Here is a 27,395-nt window from a genome sequence, read left to right as displayed (position 1 = left end):
ACACTGTATGTATATTGCGTTTTGTTGCTTGAGCATGTCTACGATGTGGTTTTTTTATTAAATTTTGTTATAGAATAAAAACCAAAACACACACGCAAGTCTAAACAATTCGAATTTACTTAGCATTTACACTAATTATATATGCAGTTGTTTGCTATAAATGGTTATGCAAATAATTTTTCATAGTGAAAATGCTCATTTTCGATTAAAATGGTAGAAGATGGTTCGAATAAATTTGTAAGTTTTGTGTATACGAAATCATTAACGTTGTGTTGTTCATATATAATTTTCTTGTAAATTTATGAAATTGTGGAAGTTGAAATCATCTTTAAGTGGATGTATGCATATATATATGTACATCGTGATGATGTACTAAAAATTCTTGTCTCGTCTGAGGTAAAGTGAGTTTTGCATTTTAAATGAACTCAAATTTGTTTCTTTGAGTTTTCGAAGCAGGTCCGAATTCAATTAGTAATTAGCATCGTATACGTTATGTAAACATGTCTAATGAATTTCGAGTAAATAAATTGTTTGTTGATAATTTTCTTATGGACCGATGTGGCAAATCATGCTAACTTCCAATTCATGACTAAACAACATAAATTGGACGAGTCTTATCGAAACAATGCATTGTTTGTGACTAACAAAGTATTTGTCCGAATAACAAATTCAAATTGCCTCATGTAGGGCCAATGTACTGAAACTAATATCAGGAGTACCTTAACTTATTGTCGGAACGATTATAACCTATTTTAGCCGGAAGTATTGCTCACTTTTTAATCGCATTTTTCTCTAATGACGGTAACAAATTCGGTTCCAATCAAAGTCAAACATTTTTGCACCATGCTTACTCTAAAATTTCTTAGTAAACCAATCAGGAATTAAAGTTTTTATTGAACCTCTCCATTTCAGTTAGTTATCATCAGATTTCAGTAAAAACAAACAAAAAAAAATTTATCGGAAACAAAATGATTTCATTTTTGGCTGGCAATCGTAATTATGTCGAACATTCCATTCACTTATTGGAAATTCACATTATTATATTGTATAAAGGCAAATGTAAACAAAGCCGTAAAAACAGTTACAAAGCACATTAAAACTAATTATTTATTGATGGAAGTGAAACATAGGGTTATGTGTGGACAGCACACACTGCAACTGTATAAAATGTACATAAACAATTTATTACATGGCAGTTTCAACGGTGTATAAAATACGCATCAGTGAGAATTAACTGAAAGAAAGAGATTATCATGTACAAGAGAGCTAAATGAACACGTTATAAGTGGGTACGTTCATTAAAAATTATATTGATCCAAGTGTTTAAAACTTTATAAAGAAACGACTCATCAAGCAGAAAGACCACGATTTAAGTTCCGGGAGAGCATATACTCAAATTTCTTGGAATTCTATCGGGCATTTTTCATGTACACGACATTATTCGATCGAATTTATAAACATCTTCTCGAACAAATGGCCATTAAAATCGATTATCAAAGGTTCATGGTACTTTCGATCTAGTAAAATATTCAATGGTTTAACGAAGTCTAAGCTGCTTGTTGTGCGCTTGTCCAATGACTTTTCGGCTGTGGTGCTCCCTTAATATAATAGAATCCGTAGCGAAATTGGGAAGAGTTACAGATGTATAGATGTTGATATCTCCACTATAGGAACGAGAAAAGCTAAATAGGAAACAAATGATTAATAGCTTTAACCGTTGAAATAATTACTTTCTGACAGTAAATGTTTCAGTTTTTAACTGCATGCACTTCTCTACTTTGTACGCAAGTGTTTCTAATTGACCCAAACGTAATTAGCTTGATTGTGCGTTTGTCTTTTAAAGCCGTTTGTAGACTTAATAGTACATTAAGTTAATTTCTTAACATTATTAAGACTCGTGTAAGGTCGGTTTATTTTCTGTAAAATTTTTACGAGAGAGAAATATAACATGAGTACAACATTTTCAGACGGAAAATGTACAAAATATGTACAGCACATAGAGATATTGTTTATATGTGCACAACAAAATATATATTTCTCGTATTTGTAACACATTATTCCTCTATTTATATTTTGATATCAGAGCATTGTACATATACGTATAAATATGTATATGACCGTAATACATATATATGTATATATTCACGTTGTTTCACGTTTATAAAGCTTATTTATGTATATGTATAAACATTCCCATAACATCAGCAGAAATATTATTGTCTATTTTGATAGTACACATTTTCGCGTTGCCCTGTTGTATTTTATGAATTGAATGCCGTCCTTGAAAGCAGCATTTATATACTTTCTTGCTTTTATATATATACTCGGTTGTTGGTTGTACAGTGATTCGTTTCGTGTATTCAGCATACGTATATATGTATAGCAAGCATAGCATTTACATCACACAGGTTGTATATAGAAATCATATGGTTTCTTCAATTGTATTATATTATGTGCTGTTAGCGTTAGTTATACAACTTGTTTACTATTTTGTACGTATATATAAAATTTATACATGACTTGATGTATGATTCAATGTTGAATGTTTTTGTCTTACATTATGTACAAAGTACATACACCTTGGCTTCATATACTGGGTTATGTAGTCAGTCTGTAATGTAAATATTAGAATTATGTAATCGGAAGTATATATACACAACACATTATAATATTTTTATTTTATTTTTTCTATGATGCATTTATTGTCTAGACAGTGTCTAATGAATTGCAAGGTCTTAATCGAATAGGGATTGAAACCGGTTATTGGATGCCGAACAATTTTTCACTGACCCAATTTCCACTATAAATTGCATATTGCTGTACAGGTTTTGAACAAGGCACTCAGTAGTTCCAAAACTCGCTTGACGAATAACGGTACAATATTTTGTCAACTTGGTATTGGATTTGACATTATTGAGCATTGGTTTTACTTCGATTGAATTCGTAAAAATTACCGATTCTTCAAACCACAAAGAAGTTCCTACATTGCAGATGACACTGTTCCCGACTAATTGACTAGTAAAATTTCCAATATTAAATTAGAGGCTTAAAGCGATTCGTGCCATTCTTTATGGAATACTTCTATCGAAAGTGTACAAATGATACCAATTAAAGCTAACTCGTCATTACTGGAATTTTTATATTTTATCTACTGATTGTGTAACGAATATAACGGCCAGGTCGTATACCAAGAGATATAAAGTCGTTAACTCGTTAAAATTTCATTTGACTTTAAGTTTGAAAACAAAGTTTTAGGCCAAGTTTATGTTTGTAGATTACTAGTGAATCTACAGTGTTCTAACCCAGATTTGAAGTTCTATCGGTATGGAAAAGTTTACGCATCCAGCCAAGATTTAGTGAGTGTTCAAAATATCTCTCCGAAAATGTTCACCGTCACATTTCTTTCCCATTGATAAAATATTTCCCTTTATATTTTTATCGCATCACCCATTGCAGCTCCAAGCAGAACTTTACTGTTAAATTTAAACATTTCTCTAACTTGTTTGCGTAAGTGGGACATCGTGTACATTGTGTACGACTTATTTTTGTACGACTCCTTTCAATTCGTTGTGGGTTTTAAAGCGTAAACAAAAGTTATGAATGAAAATATTATTACCGAAATAGTCTCTCAATGTGGTTCACATTGTTTCGTTGTGCTGTGCCATCTTTTCTCAAGATGAAACTGAAGAAATTTTTTTTTTTTTTGATATTCACGTGGATCTCTGTTCTGTTCGCTCACTTGCGACGGAAATAATTTCCAAGATATTCGGAGAAGAAAATATCTATTTATTATTCCTAACCATTTTGTTCTATTATTACAGGTTTTCATTTGAGTGGCATTGTTTGGACATATCCACCAAGTTCAATTGACTATGGCAACCATCATAATAACAACAGCAATTCTTCATACGGTGGACAAATAGGTAATGGCAATAACTTAATTGGTCAACAACAGCCAACTGCTCGAATGTCATCAACTGAACGAGACACTGCTAATAATGGTGGCGTCAATTATCCAATTGAGGAAAACAAAAAATACAAAGTGTCCGTTAGTTTCGATCGGTAAGTTTGTTGAAATGAAAATAATGAAGAAAAAAAAAATTGATCTTGTTGCGATGATTTAATGCATTGCAAGGAAATACAAGTTAAACTGCCTTTATTACTAAATTCTTATAATTTTATTACTCTACCTGAATAATGAATGATATTGGTGTGCACTACATCAAGTGTGTTATTAAAATGTAGAACGTGTTTCATTTTATGATATTTATTCTACGAGAGAGCATAATGATCAAAGCTGTATGCCGATCACTAACAAATTTAATTTCATATTCCACTATCCGTTGTGTATACGATGATTCCTTATCGTAGAAATAATCCAATATCCAACATTCGTTTCGCGTTTCTTCTCGGAAAAAAAAGAGATACACGACCTGTTTCTTAAGAGCATCTATTATAGTATGTGATCTTTTAAATTGACACTACACATGTTGTTTTCTCTAAAATATTTCTTCCTTTTATTTCAATGATAATACGAAAATTTTTCAAAAATATATACGCACAGTTATGGTTGGTTAAGGAATGTTCTTTTTAAAGAAATATTTTGTGGTTCTTTTAGCCTCAACATTTTCCAATCACTTCGATCGAAATAAAACTTCCCACGAGTGGAGTCTGCAATTCAGCGTCGATTAACGATTACGCACGATTACTTTAAAGACCATCTAAAGCTTATTATGAAAATTAATTAAAAAAAATATATTCGAAAATCCACGCTTCGATCCTTGTGTTCTTATCTTTCAATATCAGCGAAACAATACGAATTCGACGGACGGCATGTTAGCCGATTTGTCACAGACATGATTGGGCTAAGATAAAATGTATAACACTGATTTTAATTACTGATACGAATAATATTGGAAATATTATCGACAGACGTTTAGAAAGACCGAACTGTGACCGATACGGTCGAACGAAATTTTATCGTACACGGCACTGTGTCTATTGTTAAGAAGCAATCAGTCTTCGACTTCTATGTGAAGAAACCTTGATTGCGAAAGAAAGAATGTACATTGACTGCAGACGGTTATGCCAGATATGAAAGATATACGAGGACGAGCAAGTATACGAGATAGTGTATACGTTAATTAGTAGCGAGAAGATGAAACGAACGATTAGCTACATTCAAAGTATATGTTTGCTTACAATTTACTAGACAGAACTTTTAAAATACTTGTAAGCGTAAAATCCCACCCATCCAAATGGGGCCATTCTTTCAGTTCCTTTGACGTTTTGAATTAGAGTATGTTACGCGTGAATGTTTCTTACAAATCAGTGTTGCTCGCCTGTTATACGAATTTCATGATGTTTACATGTAAAAGAACGTTTAATTGGGTCAACAACAGAGTTCCATCCCGTTTTCGAAAAATAAATGAAATTTTAAATGGTTAACGAAAAATCATTAACGAATTTTTATGTTAACATTTCTCTATATCTCTACACAAGCATAGTCCACATTTCTATACGCGTCTTGATTATACAATACGATGTACGAAGCGAAAACCAAACTGACAAGCTACTTTGAATGAAATATAGCACAATTAACAATTTTGATAATCAGTAAAATAGACCTCTGCTGATAAGGTAAAATATACCATGTGAAATTTGCATACATTGAGCATGTAGCGTACACACAAAATGGCTCGAACAAAAATTAGAATGAATAACATTAAAATGTTTAATGCAAAACATAATTTTTTAATTGAATAATCTGAGATAATTTGAATAAATAACCAATTCAAAATTCAGCATTGCACATATAAGGAAAAACACTTTCTTTCTTTTTATAGTACAGGGCATAAATTTGAAACGCTAACTATACTTTGTATGCATAATTTTACACGTATATCTACTATGGTCGTACATACATATACTGTGTGCTAGTATGTCTTGTTATACAAAAACAGCCAATATAATTAGGAAAAAAAATATTTCTGATTTTATAGTTAGATAATCTCTGAAGAGTTTTTATTTCATGTTTGTTTTTAGCATATTTTTTAATGCAAATTAAAATCATCTCTTTTATGGCCGCTCAAATATAATACACATACATCGCAACGTTTTTTTTTTTTTTTGTTAAATCAATAATAAACTAATGCCTCAATAATCTGAAATCAAGATAACATGCCTCGGTCAAAATACTACAACAACAAAAAAAAAAGTTTTGATTTTGTTGGAATCGAAAAGCAAATATTTTCTTTTATTTGCCCGATTTCTTTATAATAAAAAAACTCAATCATAAAAGCCAATTTAAACGCCAAAAAATATATTCCTATTTTACCAATAAAAATTGTTTATTTGCAGACGTTGCATTTCTATTTGTGTACGAAAGAAAAAGAAAACTTTTTTAATACAAAAATTATTGTAAATAATGGTGGTGATTACAAAACGACATGGATATATGTTGCTTAAAAGTCATTTTTCATATAGAAAAATGTTAAAAACGAAATAGTCCAATACAAAAATAATAATAACGAAACATAACACAAAGTTTTATAATAAAAGACTGTGTACGAAACTACAATAAATCACAAATCAAAAACAGCAATTTAATATTTTTAGTCGAATGGCGATATACCAGCCGAGATATGGCTGTGTGTGGTTGTTCTAGAAAAGTGCAGACAAATAATTTTCAATTATTTTTAGAGAGCAAAGCGATATTTTATTTTATATATTTACGAAGAACGTTTTTCTTTTATCAAAATTATCGAGGCAACCAGAAATGGATTATAATGTTAGTATGTGAACGAATTGCACATTTTTCGTTTTATTTTTTGTTGCTGTTTATGATAAGACAATAAAATATGCGTTCAACCAATAATATCAATTAAGTTTTGACACTTTGTTGATTATTATATCGAACAAATTAGTCTTATACACCGTGTACAGTACAATGATGAATTTTCTGTACGAAAACTGTCATATACCGCACAATCAGATTTTTGAAATAATTTAGGTTTTATGTCTGCCAAAAAATTATATTTTCCTCATGCCGTTGATTATCAACAGATAAGTGTGACCTTACATTATCGACAACAACAGGGATCGCAGTGATCAAAATACTTTGACAATAACTCTCCAAATTTGAGGAAATTTGATGTCTAAAAAGCTAGATATAGCTAGATTTTTAAAACTTCTGAAAGGTTAAAATCATCGAATCGGATATAAGCGATACATTCTTTCCAGTTCTGAGTGATGAAGAGATGTCATTTAACTAGCAGCGTTATAACATTACTTTCAAAACCTTACGGGAATTGAATTTCAAACTTCCATTATAAATTGAAAAGTCAGCGTAATTTTAAGTAAAACGTCAACATCCTAAGTCCAATTAAACTATAAAACTTTAGTGGTCTCATAACTTTCCTTTTATTGTTGCATATAGTAAAAGATTGCTGAATTATACAAGTTCGTGTAGCGTTATTGTAACCAACTTGGTAGTTATACCGAAACCTAATAAAACTTTATTTTCTTGCAGGTGTAAAATAACATCTGTAACATGCAGTTGCGATACGAAGGACATTTTTTGGTGTCACCATGTTGTTGCATTATCTCTGTACAGAATACGAAATGCAGAAGTCGTTAAACTTCGTGTTCCCATATCAGGTAAGTCTAAGTTTTTGATTTATTTTTTTATATATGTTTGCACTTTTGCCTAACAAATCACAAAAGTGTTTGATGATGATCATGGTATATGCACTCTTACCATTTCGAAAGAATCTAACGGGGTATTTCGTTACCATGAAATTTACAATTTCATTAAAATTACTTTAACGAAAAATTGAGGAAGAAAAATGTTTTCGAACCATAATTTGAAGGACATTGCATAAAAGTTTTATGTGCTCTTGCTTGTTGGAGTTGTTAGTGAAGGATAAGGTTTATTGTATACAGTTATTCAAAAGAAAAATTTAGTTTTTTTTTTCGCCAAACAAATGGTTAGAGTTTAGATTGGTATGTGGGAACTTTCTCAGAATAGCACAGCAGCTACAAGATTAACTTTGTGTTCTTCTGCATTAGTAATGACGCTTGAAACCATACTGCAATGATGTTACCAACATGAGAAAAATTTGAAAAATGCATCATTTAGTCTAGAGAATAGGGAAAAGGGAAGCACAACGTCGTACAGAACCGTAATGTTTCATTTTCAATTTAATCATAATGAGTTAAGTTAAAGCTTGTAAACACGTTGATAAACACAGATAAAGTATAGTAATAAGATTAGAAGGAGTTCTATACTTTTGCAATGTTGCATTTTGTTTAATCTTTTAGAAACGGTGAGCCATCATAAAGGCAAAATATTTCACTTCTTCACTTTTGTTCAAACAAACGTCTGGTGTTTGATTAAAAAATCTTTTACTTCATTTGTTGAACATATGTTTTGATTACAGAACGATACTAGGCCGAGCTCATCGCCTATTTTTGTCGTTTTTATCGACAACATATGAAGTTGTTTCTGAAACGCTAGTGGGTAGAATGTGACTTTCCTACTTTTTTGGTTTTTTATAGCCATCTCTTCATGCTCAGTTTCAATAAATTTAATTCTAGACACGACATTTGACCCTCGTTTGACCGTCCTAATTCTCACTACTTATTCCAATCGATTTAAACTTTGTACGTAAATGACTTTTTGTGTTGCTTCAACACCCCGTACCATTTAGCGAATTTGAATCGCCTACGCCCGCTGCATACAATACACAGTGCGCGAGCCATAAGATTCATTTACTTAGAAACGATATGTTTCTGGGTTAAGTCAAAATACAATCAATTGTGTCAACCGAACAGCAACCATGCAACAGAGAGCTATACTATTTTCACATATTAACCAAATTTCACAATTTAACCGATGCATTCATGTTTGTGTACCACCTATGCAGCATATTCGTTGTACAAAGTGAACAATATTGCACATTCCGACAATATATTTGTACATTTTCTACGATTACAGCGAGATTATTCAATTTGCTTGTTGTTATTTACCATATAATACTTGTGATAAATGAGATGAAGTACATAAACGGAACCATGTACGGTATACATACTCCCCAACAACATCGATATAACATTTTGTTCATCCGATTTATTGCATGTAGTAAAGTTCGCATGCATGAAAATTTGTGAACAACGTCATCATAACTAAAGACTCAAAGCTTATATACGACGAGCATTTATTGTACAATGTGAAATGAAAATGAAATGGTTTTCAGTACATGAAATATGTGAGTGGTGCACTCGTTGTGTTTATATATTGAGAAGCCATATGAATTCAAGAACATTGCTGGTACACTAAAATTTACCTAAAGGATTCGCATTTAAACGAGTCCGAAGGTTCCGCTTTAATAAAAGCCTGTCGGAAGCTACAAGGGAAAATCGATATTTTTTGGTTGCGATTTGACTGAACTATTGGAAAATTAAAATAATAATCAAATTACTACAGCGAAGGCTTTTTGAACCAATGTGCGGTGTTGAATACCTTCTGCATATAAATGTATAGACGGTAAAAATACCCAAAGTTCTCTTTCTTATAAAAAAAACTGTTCTGTATACCGTCATAGCAAAAAGTGCAGAATTCTAATTTCGAAATAACTTCTAAAGAAAAATTTTCGTTTTGTTTTGTGGATAAGGATCCAAAACAAACGATAGAACAGTAAATACTCTGCTTTGATGAATTTAAAAAGTTTGAGCTTCCCAACTCCTTATACATTTCAAATCGAGTTTCGATAATGATATTCAGCAAGGACGACGTTTTCGAAAACAATATAAAATATTGACGTCGATTCATCGTTCAATTCAAACAAAGGGAGTAATTCGTTCTCTGGGCAAAAAAATACATAATTTTTATTGGATTATAAAATAACGTGAAACCAAGTTTGAGTTGAGTGCTCATTAAGAATTTTATTTTCCATCATAATATTCTGAACTCCAGCGCGCAAAGCTAAGACGAATAATAATTTTCCGAATCACATTAAATCGAATTATGTGCACTCATTTATGGTGTATTTCTAGAATATACCATTATTCATCATCATGGGAGTTCCTTTACGGAATGAAATGCGGCTGACTGTATTTCGTTTTTGTTGAACAACAACAAAAAAATAAACAACAAAACAAAACGCAATACTAAAAGTATATACTGCGAAACGAAACTATATATACAACAAACACGAATTTAGTACTAACTCAATATCAATATTCAAATTATGTTGAAGATAATTTGACTTTAACATGCATCAAAAACGAAGTGTATTGCTTTTTCAATTTCATAAAAATTAATGCTAAAATGGGAATAAATTATTACACCAAAGTATAGCCGATCTGAGAGTGTACGTATATGTAGAATATACATGAATCATGTATACTATACAGACACAGTGTAAATAATTTAATAAAAAAAATTTCACGTTCAATAATAATCGTTTCGTTCAATCTTCAGTTGTGTGTTTGGGCATGAAAGAACTTTGACTAGTCGTTTTTTTATGTTTGTTAAATAGCCGCATCCATTTTGTGTCTTTAAGTATTATTAAAAAAAAAAACTAAAATAAATTATGAGGAAATAATGATATATAATGCAAAAGGCAAATACAGCGCTCCATACTATAATCTAAAAAATATATGGAAAAAGTGCCTTCCTTTTCCATAATAAATGTACAAAACTAATAACCTTATGGCGCATGTCCGGGAATTTCGTATTATTCAAGATGAAAATAAATTGAATGAAATCAAATTACACAGCAGACGATATTGTAGGTATATGTCGTTTCGTTGCGAAGCGAATACGTTCAGAATATTTTAACAGGAACTTTACAATGTGGTTCTGGGCTGAAATTGTACGGCTCAAATTTCCGTACTTCTTCTGCATTTTATTTATACAAAATGCATTACATTAGGGCGGATGAGTCTACTTGAGATTCAGTTACACAAGATGTATGTTAATATCGTTGCTTCTATACTTATATGCAACTATGATCATTCGCCATTCAAAATATTTCAAATTTATGAGATATCTAAGAAGAGGTTTATTTACACAGGCACTTGATAAATGATAAATTTTAGTTTTCGAGTACGATTTCAGATGCGTTTCAGGGGCTACTTTTATCGACAGCGACGACAAAAATAAACGATAAGCTCAAACCTGGTCTTAAATAGCAAAATTTATTTGTTGAAATTTTTATTGAAGCAAATAATTTTCCTACAATCGATGAAAATACTTGGATCAAGAGAACTAACGGAAACATAGTCAACATGAACTTGTAATAAACTTGACACCTGTGATAGGTTTAATAACTGAGAACATAACCTTTTCGTGAGGTTGTACTTCGTTTCCAACAGTAACATTTCTACTGCTGAACTATAAATTCCATCAAACATTTCTTTGGTTTCCATCATCAGCTTATCAATTCTTTCAGGCCACATTTTATGGTGATTTAATAATTCGAAACGTCGAAAAAAAAATGTCATTCGAATAGGAATTGATGCGTGACTTGATGCATTCCGATGCGTGAACTAGAAATATGTGAACTGTTTTGGAATTCTGTTATGCATATCAATAATTAACTCTGAATTGCAATGTTTGTCAAATCCCTTTCTGCTGTGAAAGTATAATTAGCACGCAGAGTAATGACTATGTTAGAGTATCGCAATGAAACGTGTTCTTTGCACTAGTTCAATACGAATTTCCCATCTGCAATTTAACAAGTTAATGAATGGTTTTGGAAAAATGTTTTTAAAGCTATGGCAAGAGACTGCTCGTTAAAAACAACTTTTCCAGCCGAATTGTAATCAATATAAATTTTCATGTTACCTGGGTCATTTAAATAATCATCGGATACCCATCATTAAAAAAAAAAATTGCATCCTGAACCCTCATTAAATTGATGTGAATAAATGTCATGCAGTTGTAAATATTCCTAAAAAAAATTAAAATTCCCATTTATGCCATTAATTTGTTTATACTTTTATTATTTATTATTTAGCATTTTAATATTTTAACACTTTGACGGTGTTATCTTGTACACATATAGTGCATCGGAAAATATTGCAAATTTGTAATTGTATTATTCAACGTTTACCTACGAATCAGGGTGTTGAATATTAATTTATTTTTTTATTTTTGCGAAAATAACATGAAAATTGAAGGGGGTAATTTGAATATAATTTATATTAAAATTTCAATTATTTATTTATCAACGCATACATTTCCATTTCTGGCATATACAAACATTCACTCCACGCTCTCATTAATTTTAATGAATATTGTATCCGAAAATTGCTGTAGTCGCGGAAAAAAAAACACAAAAAACTCACGTTCCACGTCCTACTTCTGATCAATTTCATAGAAATAGTTATTGTAGTATGAATGGCAAAGTGGTGATTAACAATTCCCATTAACTTTTTCCTGTTTTATTTATTTTTATTTTACACTATCGTGGATAGGGCGCACCATTACTTCGTTATATGTCTTAACCACTCACGCTATATGTAAGCATCGAATCTTTTACTACTTTTGATTTTAAAACGATTCTCGCCAAATCTGCTACTTCATTACTTTTACATACGTTTTGCTGTAATGAAAACTCGTTAAACGGATCTTTTGTATTTTCTTCATATTGTGGTTGATAACAGATGGCATAGCCACCCGATAAAAGGCTACCTGTTGTTTACACAGACGTAGCAACTGAACGAAATACATACACTTTTTGGGAAGAGGGAACTGGGACACACAAAAAAGAATATCAAATGTTGAACAGAATTTCTCTTTATTTTTTACAGAAACGCTGCTACAGATGAGTCGCCAGCAACTCCAAAAATTCGTCCAATATCTCATATCGGCCCATCATACCGAAGTTCTGCCGACCGCTCAAAAACTTGCCGATGAAATTCTTCAACAAAAATCGGAAATAAATGCAATCTGTGGTGCTCCAGATCCGACAGCTGGTGCGGCCACCGATGACGATCATTCATGGCATCTGGATGAATCTCAAGTGTGTGAAGCTGTGCGAAGTTATTTGGGCCAGGGTAGTTACTACAACGGTAACAAGCAATTGAATTCACTGTTTGCCAAAGTGCGAGAAATGTTGCGAGCTCAAGATTCGAATGGCGCCAGAATGTTGACGTTGATTACCGAACAATTTCTGAGCGATCCGCGATTGGTTATGTGGAAGAGTCATGGAACACCGATGACGGAAAAATGCCGACAGTTATGGGATCAATTGGGTGCATTGTGGGTGTGTATTGTCTTGAATCCGAGAGCTACCGCAATCGAACGATCTCAATGGAAAACGCTTTTGGATAAATGGTCAAAGAATGATGTTTGTCCACAAGAAGATCCAGATTTTCGACCTCCTGGCAGGAATGAAAATGTAATTTGCTTTCGCCTTTAGAAACGGAACATTTTGAACTCAAAATTTATCTTTTTTTGTTTTAGTATCGTGAACGATCACATCGAGAACGGGAACGAGATCGAAATCGGTTTTTTCGGGAAAACAATCTACGCAACATGATGTACCAGCGAAATCACAACCAGCGTGATAACTACAACGATGACAATTACGACAGTTCAGAGTCTGATTCCGATTCCGATGCCGATGCTGACGCAGAAATGGAAGAAAATAATGAACAGCCCGAAGGAGACATTCCGAATGATAACAACAATTTACTGTTGCAAGAGAACATCAACGACAACAATATACAAAACAATGATTTGGAAGATGAAGCAGTTCGAAGTCCTAGGCCACGCAGTAGCATTCGAAAACATATCGACTATTTGAACAAGAGTGACGATGAAAATTTACAAGAAGATTCTCGTCCGGTCGGAAGTTTTGATGACAACAGTCGTGGAAATTTCGGTTTGGCATTGTTAAGCGAAGGATCTGGTTGCAATTTGAATTTAGACATCGTTCCGCCGGTAAATGATGAAAGTTCCAGAGAATCAATGGATATCGACAATGATTACGACAATGACGGCGAAATTGAACTGGGTGACATTAACATCGGCGATCGTGATAAAATTATTAACAAAAATATGGACTTGGACGAGGCTGGTCCGAGTAGTCGAATGAATAACTACTACGGCAACGATGAGTACAACAACTTTTTGCGAATTGATAAACTAGGTGATAGTGAAGACGTGGTGAAATTAGACTGTGACTTGACGAACTGCAAGTGTAGCAAATGTGTAACGATCAAAGACCGATGTCTGAATTGCAATAGTGAATGTTGTGATAATGTAGATGTGTGTACGAAACGTGTTCTAGGTCTAAATAGTATTAATGCGGTTGGCTCTTCCAAAGACTCGACATATTCTTGCCAAAAAAATTGCTCCTCTGGTGATTCGGATAGGAGCGTCGAGCACAAACGCCATATGGATACCTGTGATAATAAGCTAAGCATACCACCGACTGAATCTTCCATCAATAGTTCCGACAGTAAGGAAATAGACGATAATTGTGATTGTACTGATGAACGGGAAGATCGTGAAGAAACCGACGCTGTTCCAGCTAAGGAATGTGACTGTTTTGTAGACAAATTAGATCACGAAAACGGACATTCGTCGAAGATGTGTCTCGACGTGGCAAAAACGCCTTGTGAAAAGTGCACTTTAAAGCCGCACATTTCTCCACCGAACATTGCCGAAGAGTCGAAGAACAAACTTGATGATGAAAAACCTCCAGTTTCCAACCCTAGCCGAATTCGGCCACGCGAAGCAAACCCTGATGGCGACAATGCTCGACCGGCAAAAAAGGTTAAATTAAATAACGGCAGTGCTGCTGGTCGTAATAAAGTTCCTCGAACCATTTTCCACAAAGCCTTAGATGCAGTCGGCATGTCGTGGGATAATCAGCATTTGAAAAATATTTTGGCCAGCAACAATTACTCGATCAGCAGTAATAATTCCATACAAACAGCTACATCGAGTAAACAGACTCAACCGACTGGTTTAAGATCTAATTTCAATTCTTTGGGTCAGCCATTGTGGCATGAACCACTTTCGATGTGTGCAGCTAGAGTGGATTCTTTACGATCGCACGGCCATACCGAGGCAGCATTACGCTTGTCCGTCAGCGTTGTACGAACAATGAAACAAATTCAAAAAGATGCTCAGATCTTGTGGCACAGATATCAACAATTTGTTGCTGCACAATATCCTCCAGTTGAAGAACCAGTTAAGGCCAGTCACTGTTGCTGCAACTGCAAAGAATCAAAATCAAGTAGCAGAAGTGCAGTACCTGCTGTACCATTGCACAATTTAAATCCACACAAAGAGGATTACAAAATGTACCGGTACGACTACAACAGCACATCAAGGTACAATAATATTCCTCATGATGGGTGCAAGCGTTGTATCGAAACTCGTGAACGTGTCAACTACCACAATCACTTTAACAACAATTTCCAAAACAACCGCTACAACCTCGGTAGCAATATGCATCCACCTACATTCTTTCGAACAAGTTTTGGCCCATTAGGCAACCACATGTACGATCAACGCTACGGATCATCTAATTTCAACTCTGGTAATCGCTACAATTACCTTCCGAATCTGAATGCCGCTCCCAGCACATGCCATGCCGACAACTGTAGTATCGTTCATCGATCGTCATCTGGAATGGTTGGCGATTCATACTTCTTCAGTCCACGACCACATTGTAGTAAGGATTTAGATAAGTACATCCATGACAACTACGGACACAGATGTTTGCAAGAGATGAAAGGACGTGAAGCTGCTGCATCCTCTGTAAAGCCGTACGATGTCGAACCACAAGCGAATGCAAACTGTGACTGCAAAAATGCTAAAAATCCACAATCGGCCGATGACAAAACCGCTAATGGCGGGGAGAGTAGTAGCTCAAAGCCAGAAGCAAATTCTACTGCTAATGATTCGGTTGAGGCGCAGCCATCGACGTCGTCGTCGTCGTCTTCATCGTCTTCATCCTTGAAACCTTGCTCTCAACACACCAAAAATCAATGTTGCATCAAAAACTATTGTTGCAAGATATTTACGACTGAAAAACCGAAGTGCTGTACGCTTGCGAAAAGTTATCGATGTGACTGTTCCACTGCAAATAAGACCTCATGCAATCAATCGTCCGTTAACTCAAACATTTACTTCGGAAGAAATACGTACGGACAGTTTGATACATCGCGTCATTACCAAAAAATGGATGAGCAATCATCGTGTAAATGCTTGTCGGAATCGTCAACAAAAGCTGCTTGTTCATCGAACAAAATAAATTATCAAAATATTGTTAATTATGGGGCATCTACCTCAAAGGCTGCACTAGCCGCACTGAACGCCAACACACCCGAATTTGTTCGAAACAAGAAACCGAGCTGTGTGTCAAATTGCTTGGATTGTTGCGTCGGATGCGAAATTGAATTTCCTCTGGATGCTGTTGCTTGCATATTCGATTGTTTGACTGAAGCATGTATCATACCCGATTCGATAAATGGTCCCGACATGGGACGCCTATCATTCGATAGTGTTTCGGGAGCTGCTGAAGATGGCAGTTTAATTTCGCCAAGATATCATCATGTTCGTGTTCCACTGTCAAATGACCGCAGCGAAACGTATTTGACTTTAGCGTTTGAGGTTTGTTTGCTGATCCTCCTCGATATATCTCTGATTTGGAAATTAAATTTTCGCTCTGTTATAGGCTGCTACGTTGGCTCTCGGTAAACAACGAATCATGCCGCAAGGTCTTTACTCACAACATGTAATTTGTAAGCAGCAAGATCAGCTCATTGCTCGCCTTCGTCATGTCGATTTAGATCAATTATTGGTAGAAGTTCTGAAACAATTAACTATACAAATGTTGGATGGTGGTCCCAGCAGCGGCTTAGGTAAGATTGATTAGGTCACAAACATTGTTTCATATTCATTCTATAACTGACGCTGTTCTAGGAATGTCAATTCATCCGGAATCTGTGCCGATGCACACTCTGGCAAGGTTTCTTTTTGCTTCGTTGTTGAATCAACATCTCGATTTGGCGTTCCAAGTCGGTCTACGAGCAATGCGATTACCAGTGTTGGAGGAGAGTAACGAAAGTGCAATGGACAATAATATCCAAAATAGCAATAACTACCAGAGGGATGGATTCATTTTGTCGAGATATCCGAGGTATGTTCAATGTCAATTGAGTGTGACATTCAACTTTTTACAAAATCCCGTTTTCTCAGATGGTGGACTCTTGGTCACCTGGAAACACAGCAATGTTCGTTGAGTTCCACAATGTTAAGTGCAGCCAAAGGAGATCCCACACGGCTGTCGTCTGTACTGGAAAGTGCCCGACGAAATATCCATTCGTCATCGCATTTGTTCAAACTAGCTCAAGATGCATTCCGTTTCGCCACACCTGAAAGTGATCATCGGAATCGAACATTATTGGGAGTTGCATTTGAATTGGGTCTGCAGGTAATGCGAATGACATTGACCTGTTTGAATTGGCGTCGCCGGGAGATGGTTCGATGGTTGGTTACGTGCGCAACACAATTGGGATTGGATGCATTGCTTTCGATTATGCAGAATTGGTATCAACTATTCACTCCAACAGAAGCGACTGGAGCTGTTGCCACGACTATCATGTCACATTCAGCTCGGCTCAATTTGAACGTTATGGTAAGTGCAATCAAATATTTTTCTGCAAAATTTCGATAATTAAACTTCGACTCCATCAACAACAGCAACAAGATGAATTGTCAGCTTGTGCCAGAAATTTGGCTCTGCAATGTGCCACAAAGGATCCACCTAATTGTGCATTGAATGCTTTAACACTATGCGAAAATGATCCTATCGCCTTTGAAACTGCCTATCAAATTGTTATTGATGCCGCCACGCACATCATGACATCGAGTCAACTCTTTACTATTGCTCGATATATGGAACATCGTGGCTATCCAATGCGAGCGTACAAACTTGCAATGCTGGCCATGAAGAATGTACATTTGGCCTACAATCAGGATTCTCATCCAGCGATAAATGACATCCATTGGGCTTGTGCACTGTCGCATTCGCTCGGCAAAGCAGAGTTAGCCAATATGATTCCATTAGTCATAAAGAATGTACAGTGTGCAACTGTACTCTCGGATATATTGCGTCGATGCAGTGTTCCATCGCCGGGTATATCTCATTTTAACACGCATCACAGAGGTAATGATGAGCATTCGAATTGTGATAGTCGAACTTTTACTTAACTTCAAATTGTATCGTAGGAAACAATATGCGCCCTTGCCAGAAACTGAGTTACGATCGGGCTCCATTACGTCAATTACTGGAAGCTGCTGTAGCTGCATATGTTAATACAACACATTCCAGGTATTTTATTGGCATTCGCCGATCAGCCAATTGTACTTGCATCACTCAAATCCTTTCCAATTTTCCAGACTATCTCACATTTCGCCTCGACACTACGGAGACTTTATAGACTTTTTGGGCAAAGCCAGGGACACATTCGTGCTGGCACGTGATGGTCCTGCCCATTTTTCGCGATTGATAGAAAACATAACCGTTGCCTACAAGGGGAAAAAGAAGTTGGTGCGTCAGGTTCGGCAGCGGTTTCAATTTGTATAAAAAATATTGTGTGTTTGGTTAAGCATTAGATATAAAAACAAAGCAAATGAAAATGATAGTGTACTTAATGAGTCTGGAGGGGTTGCTGTGGGGATCGTCAATCGAAATTTCGTCAAAGTGAAGATCGACAGAATAGTGAATATGTCAATAACGATTTTGCTGCTTCTTCTGTATATTAATGGAGTAAGTTATTTGTGTGCAGCTTGAGGAACCTATTTCCCAGCTCCTTGACCGTTCGACAAATAATTTTTCGTCGAACAAGTTCTTGGACAATGGGACCTTTACGGAAGATGAGAATCGTTATACAAAATTCAAATTCTAAGTTCATAATTCAAGTAATGGTTAAAGTGATGCCACGACTCCACAGCAACAGCAGCAATTATTTTAATTATTTTAGCAAAATGTGTGGACGAGAGAAAACAAATGAACAAAACAACAAACCATGTATGATCTCAATCTGATTTATGTATTTAAATGAATTTAATTATTTATTACGCTGATGGAGAGGTGTGGGCGGACGATATGCTGAATTCTCCCCATTTTTTTCCGGATCGTCTCTTTCGACCTACTGAGTATTATAGAGTCAGAATTTTTGTTTAGAAAATATTTTTAGTTTTGAGCCAGAAAGAATACATTTTTTTGGAGTTTATAAGTACTGTGTGTCAGCGAGAACAAAATATGAAAATTGATGACAGTGAGAAGATTTTTTTTTGTAAATTAAATTTAGTTGAATTAGTCTGTTAAGTTCATTAACCGAATTTCTAGGAAATTTTTTGTTTTTGTATTTCAAGCATTGGATCGAATGAGAAAAGTGTTTTACTATGAAATGATCTAAAAATATTTCCTGATAGCCGAATGGTCTAGTAAAAGCTTTATTCCTGTAAATATTTTCAAATTTGTTGGGCGTTGCGAAAAGAAGTTGACTGAGAGTTGGATTTTCTTTTTTTTTTAATTGAACACTGTTTCTCATCGAAAATGCTTTATATCGTATAAGTACGTCTTTGCTTCAATTTCGTTTTAGTTAGTTTCACTTCTATTTGAAATTTAGAACAAATTGATTTTTTTTTGCTTTTTGAAATTGTTATAACGAAATCCATTTCTTTTTTGTTGAAAATATTCTGTTCGTTTTACTTTTGTACACCAAGAAATTCTTTTTCTATTTTATTTTTATCTCCCAATTTATCTACATATTTCGTTGCTTACTATTAGTTAAGAGAAAGGAAATTCCCTATTTTGTTACAAAATTTTATTTTTATGTCGTTATTTCACAATGACCTGCATGGAGTACCTGAACAAATGCATCGAAAATCTTAAAGTCAACAAGTCATTCGAAGTGAATGTATCTGAAGAGCAATCATTGCAGGGCCTATTAATAGGAATTTATGGAATTTGGCAATTTATGTCAGTAATGTCGGTAATTTTGTCAAATATGGCAATAAATTCAGTAATTTTGTTTTAAGTCATTGCCAATAATAGGCCCTGATTCCAACCATTCATATTCATTGTTTGAAATTGAATGATTTATTGGAAAGGGAGTATTCACCAAGTCGATTAACTTAATGGAAAGCGTCAGAATTCATTATCGAAATAGTAATTTATGCAACTCAGCATCATAATGTGGAAAATATGCAAACCTCTGTTGCATAATAGTTATTTATGACATCGAATGCATAGTATTTTATATGACTAGGGATAAAAAGATGAAAAGTAGAGTTTTCGTGTGAATTTTGTTGATCCGAGGCATAGCCGAGGTCAATAAACACACAAAAACGATACTCTTCATTTTTATCCCGAGTTATGTAATGGACATGCGTCGAAAGTAGTGCTTGAAACATGAAAGGGCGGTTTTCGACGCATGTAGCATGTAAAAGCACTTTATTAGTCTTTAGATGTTCTAGAACTGCTACAGTGTGATATAAAGTTCGCAGTTTTCGAACATTATGATCTCGAGTTGCATGAATCGTTGTATGAGTCTCGGTGATTATGTAACTATCAAATAACCATTATGCCACCGAGTGTTAAATGATCTTTTAGGTACTAGATTGTCAATCGAGGCTCCAGGCCGAGACATATTGTGTGCCTAAAAAAACATTTTTCACCGAATACAACGTTTTTCTAAAAAAAAAGCAACGAGAGTTTTACTTTCGCCGCTGAGTTGAGAAAAAGTTACCACTTGTGATGAATGGAATCTAGAAGAATGCATGGATCCACAAGCTATCATTCTGACCTCAATTCTGACACAATAAATCGAGAAAAAACCGATTTTTGTGAATTAATCTATCCTGATGCAGGTCTTGTCTCGTTATTCTGCTTTGATTTTACTTTTTTTTTTTTAAATAAAAGTCTACGGATTTCTTCCCTAAATTGGACTGTTTATCAAATGCGTTCTCTGTTGACTCGATGGAGTCACTTAATTAGACTTAATAATAAATGAGAGACAATGGATTAAATGGATGAAAAACTCTTTTTTTTGTTTGTTTGTTGATTGTGTTAATTTTACGCTGCCAAAAATAGTTTTTTCTGTATAATTTCAGTGAAAAATGAAAACCTAAAAAATATATTTAACACAAAAAAATAGAATTAAAACTTGTGCCAGTATTTAACTAAAGAAAATATTTAATAACAACAACAACAAAAGAAAACAAAACTAGTAGATATTTATAACAAATAAAACAAAACAAAATATCTGAAAATATTTGTAAATCATTAACAAACAAAAATCATTAAGAAAACTATAAAACTATTTAAGATGCAAAAGAAAGCCTAAAAGTAAAATTAAAAACAAAACATAAAAGTATCTCGTGCTTTTCAAAAACAACAACAAAAAAAAACTTAGATTAGGATGAACAAAAGTATTGGAAATTTACTCACGACGTTCACAAAAAAATAAATTAAAAAATTTAATAAAAACGCATTTTTTAAAAACGAAGAAATTTAAATTAAAAATCGAAAAAAGTATGGAAACAAATCATAGCTAAAATTTTATTTGATAATATGTTTGAACGTGATGTTGCTTATTATGATAAAGATAGTCTTTTCACAATTTTTTTGTTTAAATTTTTTTTAGTTCTTAGTTCCGACAATTTTTTTTTATCCATCGTACTTGCTTGATGATTATGATTTGAATGTGTATTGAGCCGTTATAAATAAACTATACTTAAGACTATGAGATATAGAAGAATCGAGATCGAATGAAAATGGAGTGGAAAGTAAAGAAAAATAAACAAAAGAAAAATTTAAAAAAAATGAAAGAAAAAAGAATAATTAAGACATTATGTAATCTCAGGATATTTACTAAATTTAAGTAATTACGAAATACAAAAAAAAACTATTTGAAATAATTGAAACGATGCATTTTGAATGTCTATCGCCCGTTAACGTGAGAAGACTTGACTCTGGTTAATAAAGAGCCACTTGTTTGAATATATGTCATCTGTGCAATCTTAAGAGTCGATCGGCAGAAGAAGACAAAAATGATTGTCAAAATGTTGGAATCATGTCACACTATAGTTATTTGTTTACAGAGGGAAGAAAATAGGAAATTTCAACAAGACCGACGTTTGCCGATAACAAATAAAATGAAACTTTAGCTGGTTGATATCTCATGCGTGCGGCTTTATCAATCCGAGAGCAGGACGGTTACATAATCATCATTTGTCATCGACAATGACGACATCAATAAATAATGAGCTCCAAGTAACGTCTCTTTACATAGAAAAATGTATATTAAAACAAATGAAGCGAAATATTTTACATAAATCGAAAATACTGAGATTGAGTCAAGCTGGATAAACATTCCTTCCGTCTTTAGAAGGTTAACGATAAGTACTGTTAGGATCTTTTTTTTTGATCCTCCGACAACGGGCCACAGAGGGACGAACAGTCCCGTCAAGCTAAAAACCTTTCTCATAACACAAAGTGTAGCTACCGCTACTCAACATCAATACATCAATACGTATGGGCTATCCCGTGTGGTAATTTTCTGTTTCATTTCGAGCTGATGTCTCAAACATCTGTGAAACTGAAAACAATAACAGAAGGTGGAAAAACAGAGCATTATTACCTTCAGCGTCATTACATCAATAATAATTGCTAAAATGGTTTGCACATATCCGGTCCTACTTTTACTTTATATTTATTGTGGATTTTAGACAGACTCTTAACAATTCCACATTATACACCAGAGTGCTCTTGTTACGTCGATAGATCATTTTCAATGTCGTTTGAGCTGTCAAATAAGTTGTCAATTTCACAAAGCTAACCTCAAATCGAACAAAAAAAGTATTGGGTTGTGAGACGCCACACAAATTTTCATACATTTCAAGGGGCGGCTCTGTGAACGAAACATCTTTTGAGGTTAGCTTTGTGAAATTGACAACTCATTTGACACTTTTTGAAAGAAGAAACCGCTATTTGACACTGATCAGACTATCAAATAAAATACAAGTCAAGACAAACAATAGATCAGTGTCAAATAGCGGTTTCTTCTCTCAAAAAAGTGTCAAATGAGTTGTCAATTTCACAAAGCTAACCTCAAAAGATGTTTCGTTCACAGAGCCACCCCTTGAAATCTATGAAAATTTGTGTGGCGTCTCACCATCCAATACTATTTTTGTTCGATTTGAGGTTAGCTTTGTGAAAATGACAACTTATTTGACAGCTCAAACGACATTGACAATGATCTATTGCTTTAAGAAATTGACAGTCTAGAAAAAATTAACAGCTTTGAAATTCGACTTAGTCATACAATTTCTCGGTTGATACCACAAATTTTAGGGGTAAATCATATATTATTTACGGCGTTCGCAACTCTTCGATTTCGGGTAATACAGGAATATCTTGTCTCGGAATTAAATTCGCAGAGTGAATTCCATTCAAATCTTTACTTTACGACGCTCTTAACCATCCAATTCCGAAACTCTGTTACCACAGAACTAAACTTCCATCCAAATCAGTTTTGGAAAAGTAAAACATCGCATGCGATCATATGCGATAACAACAACAACCAACGAAAGCAACAGTCGCACACCTTCGATACTATTGCTCGATACTTATACCTATAATATCAATATCAACTAATTAGAGTTTCACATCATTTTAGTATACACCACCACTCAGTGGTACAAAAACTTCTCTTCTCAACAATACAACAGCATCATGCAAAATAAACTCTTTTATAATACAAATTCTATTCACCTCAATGGGGGAATGAATTCCAATTCCAAGTCCAATTCGACGCAATTCTAAGCAAAAAATTGTTCTACGGTATGCCTCTTAAAATGGACAGATTTTTGTTTATCAAATTAATTTTGTTTACAAAGTACGACCCTAAATAGACCCAATTTTGTCAGCCGCCTAAAATGTGCCTGAGGCCGTTTCCCGTCTCGATGAAAATAAGTATGTGTAAGGTGTTCTGCAGCAAGAACTACATGGGTATCGACAATTCTGATCAAAAAAATTTCTAAAAACAGTGTAAAATCAAAAATATAGGGGCGCCATTTTGTAATTTTCTTAGGGGCGGCTGAACGCTTCGAAGTTTAGACGAACTTATAAAAAAAGTGTATTTTAGAGACATACCGTTGAACAATTTTTTGTTTAGAATAATGTTTTACGTCGATTAAAAATAACTTATAAAAACTTCAATCCCCCATTAACTATATATCCCTCTTCTTCTCGATATTGTTCCTCCCAGAAATAAGCAGGACAGTGTTCAATCTTTATAAACCATGAAAATAGTGGCCACAATCAATGAAAGTAAATAGATAGGTATGGCCAAACGTTCAAATTTGTTCTAGCCGGAGCACATACGAATTTGCATGGCGCCACCTCAAACGAACTCATTTCTAGTGCAAATTTCCACTAGAAATGAGTTCGTTTGAGGTGGCGCCATGCAAATTCGTATGTGCTCCGACTTGTATGGACTGGCCATACCTACTTATCTACTTTCATTGGCCACAATGCAGCAAGTTGTACCTGGAAAAACGTTATCATAAGTTTTATTCTTGAAAATTAGTCTGGTGTAACCGGAAAAGACTACCTTCATATGTAAATGTCGAATAATTGTCGCACTTTGGATCAACATTAAGCCCATCTTACAGTCAATAAATTGCTGAAGCTTTTCGATTACTGTCCCAAGATATGGGTTTTTTCCAACTTTTGAAAATTCCATTCTTATTTTTGGGCCATTATGAGCCTACAACCAAAATTTCACGAAAATCTATAGAAACGTTTAGAAGTTGCTGGATCCATTTTTCCATAGGAACTAACTAACTAACAAACCTAGGCGATTCCAGTTGTCTGAAAAAACGAAATTTTGCTTATTTTCATACAAACATCAATATTTCGAAGTTGAATATCTCGGCCAATTTTGAAACTGCAATAACGTGTGATAGCTCGTTGAACTCGTATGTATGCCTAGATTTCAAATAGGTTTGGGAGCCGTTAGGGTTAAGGGGGGAAGCCAAAAAGTAAATATGCTTCGCCGTCACCAAAAATAATAATTGTGAAACATTTTTGGTAGTGGACTTCCGACACGCCCGCTAACTAACGTGCGGGAATCAGAAACAGAATCTAAGGCTTATCACCTCATATTAAGTTCTTTAATCAGGTCAACTTCAGATTGCACTGTCAAGTTAGAGATTTAAGTTTAAATTATGTTCCGTACTGTACACTTGTGTCCTGTATTCCAGCTAATGTAGCACGACTTGAATATACCTGCTCCGAGCCTAACGTTTTTACGGTGAAAGAGTGGAGTAGTTCGATTAAAGAAAAGCAACGTGAAGATTTTCTTCAAAGAATGGTGTCATTGACATCGATAATGTTAAAATCAAATGAGTAGTAAAATGAGCTTTTCTAGGCAAGAAGGTTTAAAGTGAGTGAAGTAATAGACTTGGTGTACAATTTTTATGAAAAAGTAAATAGGTGATCAATTCAATATTATCGGGATGTGAGATCACACGAATCGAACTTCCACGAAATGAAAATCAAAGAAATAATTTTGTCATTGAAAGAAAAAGCCTTGTTAAAGGCTCGTTTTAATAAAAAAGTAATTTCATCGAATTACATAACATTCACGCATATTAATTTCAGCATTTAACTTCCAGACCTTGTGACAAAACTTCATTTACATTCAAAACGATTCGAATTAATTTAAAGAATTAGAAGATCTAAATGAGGCAACGGCAATGTAATATTTCATTTTAGACAAAGAGCTCAAATAACGCGGATTAGAAACTAATTCAAACTATTCATAACAATCAAAACAAACAATCCAATGGGAGCACTACTGTAAAACCTTAAGATACACCTGTACAGTAATGCAGTCATCTCGCATGTAATTTCCGTCAGGCCTCACAGCATCATACCAAGACAAAAACGCCGGAAAGCCCCATGCATCCGTCGTTTTCGAAAATAAATGACGAGTTTTTCTCTCGCAAGGATACTGGTTCGGTCGCACTGATAACAGACGTATTTCCGCATCCACGTGACAAGACCACTGTGATAAGTCGCTTCGTCCATCGCAAATCAAATAAACAGATAACGAACGGCAGGCTCCAAGGTCCCTATACGGCATCACTACTATTCTCCACAATAGGTTTTGGAAGCAGAATGTTTCAGAGCAATTAGCACAGTCCAGGGATGTAATATGATTCATGCGGAATTCGAATGTTATTTCAGAACATGTACCGTCGTCATTTGTGTTCGCTTTGGGTGTAGATGTTGATGTTGATGAGTGCGCCTTGACGAAGGAAAAAGTACCATATAACAGTTGAACGATCTTTCGCCACAGCACTGCTTCTAGCATGAACATAGAAAATATTCGGAGGCTGATGAAATTACTATAGGCGCTAGTAGCAGTGCTGTGTCTTCGTAAATATTTCGAATTTTTTTTGCATGCAATGTCGTTACATGAATGCCTTACCGCCTCTACCATCACGTCCATTGATTCAGTCTTCGCTGTAGAACTTTCCTTTCCATTGACTACTGAAGACGAGAATATTTCGATTTTTCCCATTTTTTCTCTAATTTCGTCAACATTCTGATTTTCGCCTGAGTGTTCTAAATCGTTCTCTTTGTCCACCGATTTAAGTGCTTTTTTGAACGATTTTAATGCGTCGTCATTTCTATTTAGTTTTTCATAGCATTCTCCTTGCAGTTTGTTAGCGTGGAACGAATTTGGTTCGATATACAAATACCTGGAAACGTATTTTAGAGCGTTGTGATACTCGCCAATTTTGAAATAGAGTGTGGCGATTACGTATCCTTGAACATCTTTCTAAAAAAAAGAAATTTACGGGGTCAGCATGAGAAGGAGCAGGCGTGCTATCATATATTTGGAAATGTTTCGTCTTATTGATTGATCTGAGAACCACACTGAGTGGTTGTCGCAGACCTGATAAATGAAACTTACTTTATTGTTGATCAACAACAATTTCACTATGTCCCCAACGTCGTCCTTTGTAAGAACCATTTTTAAAAACAATCGGTTGAAGATAATTTTTATATTTCTATTGCCTTTGAAGGCTCATAGGCATCATCTATGAATTCCGAATTATGCAGGAAATTGATGCAATCATCAGATGAAGTTAACTGTATAATTGACTACAAAAACGTATTCACGTTATTGGAATATTTCTGGACCGTTTACGTCTTTCTGAAAAGTCAATGCAGTTGTCAAGTTGAACACGTCATCCCTAATGATATCTCATAAATAAAGCATTCGATACAAGCCGTAGAGCGTATGTACGTACATGCCATAATGCTCGCTAGGGTTGTGCA

At 34.5% G+C, this 27,395-nt stretch overlaps 2 protein-coding genes across 3 annotated transcripts in view; one reads left to right on the top strand and one right to left on the bottom strand.

Annotated features, from left to right (window-relative positions):
* LOC119074156 (zinc finger SWIM domain-containing protein 5-like) overlaps positions 1 to 18,670 on the top strand; it is a 33,942-nt gene extending 15,272 nt beyond the window's left edge. For both annotated transcript variants that reach the window (XM_037180158.1, XM_037180159.1), the window contains exons 4-13: positions 3,822 to 4,062; positions 7,532 to 7,659; positions 12,820 to 13,409; positions 13,475 to 16,639; positions 16,704 to 16,890; positions 16,952 to 17,168; positions 17,228 to 17,666; positions 17,732 to 18,197; positions 18,260 to 18,362; positions 18,431 to 18,670. In XM_037180158.1, coding sequence (XP_037036053.1) covers positions 3,822 to 4,062; positions 7,532 to 7,659; positions 12,820 to 13,409; positions 13,475 to 16,639; positions 16,704 to 16,890; positions 16,952 to 17,168; positions 17,228 to 17,666; positions 17,732 to 18,197; positions 18,260 to 18,362; positions 18,431 to 18,617 — 5,723 coding nt within the window. In that variant the 3' untranslated portion in view covers positions 18,618 to 18,670. The remainder of the gene's footprint in view (positions 1 to 3,821; positions 4,063 to 7,531; positions 7,660 to 12,819; positions 13,410 to 13,474; positions 16,640 to 16,703; positions 16,891 to 16,951; positions 17,169 to 17,227; positions 17,667 to 17,731; positions 18,198 to 18,259; positions 18,363 to 18,430) is intronic.
* On the bottom strand, positions 108 to 27,306 carry LOC119074157 (ubiquitin carboxyl-terminal hydrolase 7-like). The gene is made up of 5 exons (XM_037180160.1): positions 27,028 to 27,306; positions 26,539 to 26,892; positions 25,823 to 26,355; positions 1,580 to 1,586; positions 108 to 118 (listed from the first exon to the last, which is right to left on the bottom strand). The coding sequence occupies exons 1-3, from the start codon at positions 27,085 to 27,087 to the stop codon at positions 25,900 to 25,902; spliced, it is 870 nt and encodes a 289-aa protein (XP_037036055.1). The 5' UTR covers positions 27,088 to 27,306; the 3' UTR covers positions 108 to 118; positions 1,580 to 1,586; positions 25,823 to 25,899.
* Between the last annotated feature and the right edge of the window lie 89 nt (positions 27,307 to 27,395).

Source organism: Bradysia coprophila, unplaced genomic scaffold (assembly GCF_014529535.1).
Source record: "Bradysia coprophila strain Holo2 unplaced genomic scaffold, BU_Bcop_v1 contig_138, whole genome shotgun sequence".
NCBI classification, from domain to species: Eukaryota; Metazoa; Arthropoda; class Insecta; order Diptera; family Sciaridae; genus Bradysia; species Bradysia coprophila.
Note: the sequence above shows the minus strand (reverse complement) of the source record. Positions and strands in the feature narration are given on the sequence as shown.